The sequence below is a fragment of the Trypanosoma conorhini genome, assembly GCF_003719485.1.
Source record: "Trypanosoma conorhini strain 025E chromosome Unknown Tco_14.4_contig_00791, whole genome shotgun sequence".
Taxonomy (NCBI): Eukaryota; Euglenozoa; class Kinetoplastea; order Trypanosomatida; family Trypanosomatidae; genus Trypanosoma; species Trypanosoma conorhini.
Genome location: NW_021704881.1, coordinates 1 through 5,582, shown reverse-complemented (window position 1 = coordinate 5,582; position 5,582 = coordinate 1). Strand labels below are relative to the sequence as shown.

General features: G+C 56.0%; 2 protein-coding genes across 2 annotated transcripts, besides 5 other annotated features; both read left to right on the top strand.

The window, feature by feature from the left end:
- Positions 1-17: 17 nt before the first annotated feature.
- Positions 18-66: a sequence feature (A-rich).
- A 22-nt stretch (positions 67-88) lies between these two features.
- On the top strand, positions 89-895 carry Tco025E_08475 (uncharacterized protein; the record flags this gene model as incomplete). The annotated part of the gene is made up of 1 exon (XM_029375324.1): positions 89-895. The coding sequence occupies one exon, from the start codon at positions 89-91 to the stop codon at positions 893-895; it is 807 nt and encodes a 268-aa protein (XP_029224564.1).
- A 178-nt stretch (positions 896-1,073) lies between these two features.
- Positions 1,074-1,108: a microsatellite.
- Positions 1,109-1,253: 145 nt separating this feature from the next.
- Positions 1,254-1,289: a microsatellite.
- Positions 1,290-1,309: 20 nt separating this feature from the next.
- Positions 1,310-1,338: a microsatellite.
- A 114-nt stretch (positions 1,339-1,452) lies between these two features.
- Positions 1,453-4,992, top strand: Tco025E_08474 (uncharacterized protein; the record flags this gene model as incomplete). Its single annotated transcript, XM_029375323.1, has 1 exon — positions 1,453-4,992. One exon carries the CDS (start codon positions 1,453-1,455, stop codon positions 4,990-4,992), a length of 3,540 nt encoding a protein of 1,179 aa, XP_029224563.1.
- A 303-nt stretch (positions 4,993-5,295) lies between these two features.
- Positions 5,296-5,319: a microsatellite.
- Between the last annotated feature and the right edge of the window lie 263 nt (positions 5,320-5,582).

Here is a 5,582-nt window from a genome sequence, read left to right as displayed (position 1 = left end):
GTAATTGTCCGTGTACGTTTGTTTTTTTTTTCTTTGTTCCTCTTCCTGTTCCTCTCTCTCTCTCTTAATTCCCTCAGTGTGGCTTGCAATGGTGTCGTACAAGGAGGGTGTTACGCGCGACGGCCGCAAGCGCGCCCCACGGCTACTTTTTGGTCTAAATGTCGTCCGGCCATTCCCGTGGATCCGTGTCTTGGTGGGTGTAGGCGCCATGGCGTTCGTGTTTCGGCAGCAGTACCTGGCGCACTACTACCTCTCGCCGGAGGAACAGTTTCTGCGCAAGATTGTGGTGGCCCCCTACGGCGTCCTTGGAAATCAGATGACGCTGCAGGGTAGCATGATCCGCGCCGGCGGCGAACCAGACGAGGGCGTCGTCGTGGTAGACTCCGCCGATCTGCGCCATATATTTACTACCGCAGATGGGGCAACAGGGGCCTCAGGGGCCATTTACAACTGGCTGAAGTTGCGTGGGCCTTTCCCGGACGAAGTTGTACGGGCGATATCGCGTGTTTGTGACGCCAAGTGGTTTCGGTACGGTGATAAAAATGTGATTCATGTCATTGCACCCGACTTCCGTGAGGGCACGTGGTCGGAGCGAGAGGCAGTGCTGGAGCTTTCCCGCGCCTACCGCAACGCACTGCATGAGTTTGTGATGAGTGACGGGAACGTGCTGCGGGTGGCCCCAATTTCTCACGGGGCACACTCCGGACCACTCTACAATCAGCTACCACCCCTCACTCAGTCGGCGCTGAGCATGGCATTTGAGCAGCTGCATGTCTTTGATCGGGAGTATCTGCTGCGGCGCGACAAGAGCATCGAGCTCTGCATCTTTATGAACAGAGAATGGGACATGTATCAGACCGTCTTTAAGACTCACAAGCAGTTGTTGGCGTTGTAGACTCTTAGAAGGAAAGAGAAGTGGGAGGGGAGGGAAGTAAGGAGAGAAGTACATGCATTCCATTTCTTGTGGCGTAGCTGGATAGTGTCATGAGTGACACCTGTGGTATTCTGGTGAAGACATTATAAGGCATAGCTGTCGCTTGGGTTGTTCCACACGTTTTCTTCCTTTCTCTCTCTGTGTGTGTGTGTGTGTGTGTGATTGTTTGTTTGTTGGCGGAGCAGCGTCACCAGGATTTGGTATAAATGCCGGTACAGATGCAAGGGGCAGACAGGGCTTATTTGCTTGCCTCCCTACGGGGGAGGAACGCACCTTATTTTTCCTTCTGGACGTCTTGGCCACCTCACACTTGATTGTCTAGTGGGAATAGTAGTGTTAGTAGCAGTAGTAGTAGAGGAAAGATCAATACGAATCGCGGCGGCGGCGGCAGCAGCAACGGCGGCAGAAGCAGGACGGAAGGCCGAGTCGGTGAATACCGCCTGCCACTTGCAGTTGTGGGAACCGTTTTTTTCTTGTTGTTGTTGCCTCCGCTGATTGGGTTCCTGGGCGTCTGAAAAATGCTGCGGAGGAGGGTGCTGCCTGACGGCCATCACCACGCCGCGCTGCCCCTGATTTACGGAGCGTCGCAGCACGGCATTAAGACGCTGGACGTGCGTGAGTACCGCCCGCTGGCGACTCCGATTGAGTTCCGCTTCTACCAGCGCTACGCCAATCACCCAAACCGGCAATCCGGGGTGCAATTCCTCACACACTACAACACCCACCAACGCTTCCGCGTGAACAAGGACTACATTGATTACATGCACTGGGGAAAGGAGCAGGGGCAGGCGCGTCTGCCGCACCGTCACCAGCGCGTCGCTTTTGACTTCAATGACCAGCTGCACCCTACGCGCGCGGTCGAGGGCAACGGCGACGCTCAGGCGTGGTGCGCGGAGCAGGACCCCACGATTGGTCCTCATCCAGACTTGGACGCATCGTTTGATCCAAATCGCCGCGTCTTCTCCCACCCAGAGCACTGGAACAAGATGTTCTCCAAACGGCGTCCCGGTGAAGGGCGCATTGACTTGCGTGTGCTGCCGTCGCGAAGTCTGCTTGGGCCGCTCATGGCACAATCGGACACGCGCGGGTCCGCCTACTTTCGCCTGGATAACCGCGGCCACAGCAACGGTAGGGTGCCCGGTCTGAATTCGCCCTTTCTTGGTGAATTTGATCGCCAGATGATGCAAGCCATGTCGAGACCACTCAACGCCGACCGCACATTAACCGGCAACGACGGCCGCTTCTCCAAGACAATCATGATTAATGAGCCCAAGACGCATCAGGCCCTGAGCGGGAAGACAGCCAGTGAGTTAAACACCGAAATTGATGTCGCGACCAACGCCGTTTACTCAAAGCTCACTGTTTTGGAGGCGGCACAGTCTGGACTCACAAACTATTTTTGTGGAGGCCTCAACTATGAGATGCTTGGATTTGACTTGCATATGGCAGAGATGCTGCGGGAACGGGCACATGCTATGCTTAACCGTGATGCGGGCGCCGCTGCCTCTTCTGCGACGCTCACGACATGCACTGATGCTACCAAAGCGGAGGAGCGCATGGTGGAGCAGCTCCTTCGGGATGCATTGAGGTATGAGGATCGTGCGGATGACGCTCTTCGTCAGCATGCCGCGCTTATCTGGCGGGTGTATACTGCCCCGCGTCCACTCATGGCACTGACGAATGGTAAGTGTCGAGGCACGGGCTGTGGGGTGTCTGTGTACTCCAAGTACTGCGCCCTCAAGGACGCGTCGGAGTTCATCTTTGATGGTCCGAATGTGGGCATCACCCCATATGGTGGTCTCACGCGTTTGCTTGCGCGTCCCGAGACATCGTTAAAATACCCAGGCCTGGCAGAGTTTATTCTCTTGACAGGCACTTCCCTTTTTGCAGGCGATGCCCTTCGTCTGGGATGGACCGATCTCTTTACAACTATTTCAGACATGAGCTACCATATTAAAGATTGGTTTGACACCACAGAGCACATGCACAATGATGCCATCGCCTGGCAGTTAGGGCATCTCCTCGAGACGTGCTTCAAGATGCGGGAGGCGCACTCGTCGGCGATGGAGCGTGTTGCCATCACGCCGGTGCGGGCCCGCTGGATCGAGGACGCCTTTGCCGATCAGCCCTCTGTTACGCACATCGTCGACACCCTTAGCGAAATTGAGCGTCTGCCTCTCACCGCGGAGCACAACACCTCGGACGACTCGCGCTGCACCCCGTATACCCTTGACAGTGTCGAGGCTGGGGTGTCCAAGTTGGAGCGTCACCGCCTACGCTACACGCACTCCCCATGGGACATCACCCCACCGAAGGATGAGGTGGCGCTTCAGCACGCGTCCGAAGTATTCAATGCCTACGTGCTGGAGCGGCGTGGCGCAGTGAATGCTGTCGTGCACAAGAACACCGATAAACTGGCCGCCTGGCAGCGCCAACGGCAAGAGGAATACCATGCCTACCGTAGTTTGCGTTCCGCACCTCACCCCCGTCATGTCTACGTTCGTCTGGAGGGTTGCGAAGGAAAGTTGGTTTCCTTTGATTTTGTCTTTTCCCTCCAACAACAAGTGAATACGGAGAATAAAAACCAAAAGGAGGGATCGCGACGCACCGCGTCTCTCGATGCGCTGAAGAAAAAGGTGCTGGTCTCCCTTGGGATGCCGGACGACCGCGACATCGAGCTGGGTTGGTATCTGCCCACGCTGGACACCTGCCCCATATACAGTGACGAAGAGCTCATGCAGGTGCTTCATGCAGATCCCGGCATTGAGGATCCGAAGTTAGCGTTAAAATACCCACCCATCTACTTTATCGTCAAGCGCAACACCCTGTACTTCTCTGAGTGGGCGTACGCGGTAAAGCATCAGCTGCTGCTGCAGTCACCCTTTGCGCTCCGGGCAGCTTATGAGATGCTGACAGAGGTGCGGGGCGATGGGTCGGCCGAGCGTGTTATGCCGTTGGCTGAGTCGCTCTCAACCGAGTTCAAGTACATTTCACGACTTCTTCGGCGACCCGACTTCTACCGCGTGGGCGTGCATACCGACAAGTCAGCAGAGGCGTGGGAGGAGGTGCGGGAGGAGCGGCGGCGCAACATCCACAAGACGCATCAGCCGACTCGACCATTGCCCGACTTTGAGGACGTCTTTGAGCGCAACGTCGAAATTGAGGGTCACCGATTCCTCCTGCGGCCTCGTTGGAACCCACGCACATTGCAAGACGTCGTGGAGGCGGACGTCGTGCGACTTCGCGCCCCTTTATCGTACGGTGATGAAGGCGTTGCCCCGCTTCACGTGCAAACTCAGTGTGCCAAGGCAAACCGTATCACTGGTATGGTGGAGGATGCGGGCGGCATGGAGGTGGTGCCGGGGCTCGGTGAGGTGGACGCCAAGGGAGCTCCTGTGACCCCGCCGTTGCAGTCCAACGCTCACGTGCCCCAAAATGTCAGCTTCTACGAAATGGCGCGGCACCCGTGGGAGGATACCGCCTCCTCTTGGCGGCGTGACGGCTTTACGGAGGGCTCCATGGCAAACTATGAGGCACAATACCTTGCCGCGGAACGTGCCGTGTATGACGAAGAGGGTCGCGGCGTACACAACTACTGGCCCTCTCGTGAGGCCTCGGAGGGCGTGACGAGCGAGGAAAAGGACACCGCGCTCTTGCAGGAGCGACTCTTCAAACCTCTTGAGGAGGCCATATCAGCCGTTGAGCCATGGGCTCGTAACCTGCGTCGCAGCGCAAGCGATGGTACGCTTGGGTACAAGGCGGAGATTGCGACACCCGAGGAGAAAATATACGACGACGAGTACTACCGCTGGTTTATTCAACCTGGTCATCACCCGAACCCAAGTGGCCTCACCAGCGTCAAGAAGGGGGCCTCGACGCAGCAGGGCACGGATGCGGCGGAGCTTGAGCGTATCTGGCGCAGCGTGGTTTCGGCTGAGGAGGATGGTAATGCATCAGATGTGGCAGACGTGGCAGCCGACGACGCGGAAGATGTGGGTGGTGCAGGCAGGGGTGAGGAGGAACTTACTGCGCCGATGGATGAGGACGATAGTGCCTAGCCAGAGAACTGGGGGCAGTGTGAACTCTGAAGTGGGATCCAAGGGACGTGAGAAGGAATAGCGGCAAAGTTGCGTGCCGGTGAGGTGAAACATGGACTCTGCTGTGGTAGTATGCGTCTCTATTCAAGTGTGTGTGTATGCGGAAATGAGGTGTGGGCTGTGTGGGGTGGAACGCTTGTAATGCACGAAGATCAGAGGAGGAAATCAAAGCAAAACTCACATGGATGGTGACCATCCTCCTCCTCTTTTTTGTGTTTTGGTTTCTTTTGTATCGTGCCTCTTATTTTCTCTACTTCTCGCGCGCACACACACACACACACACAAACATTCTGAGAGTGAGAGAAAGATTGAGTCACTAACTGCGAACATGGTACACGCGTTACGTGCATACATCTGCTTTTCGTGTTTGCTATTACAAGCTTCCCTTTCTCCCTCTCTCATTTTTTTCTGGTGTTTTCTCTCAACATTTATATTCCGTTGTCTATTATCTTGCTGTGTTTCTGTTCTTTTTTCTTTTCGCATTTAACCTGACAGGTGGAGCAAAGAGAGTGAGAGTCGAAGAGACCAGCTCAGTCGCGCCCCCCGTACAC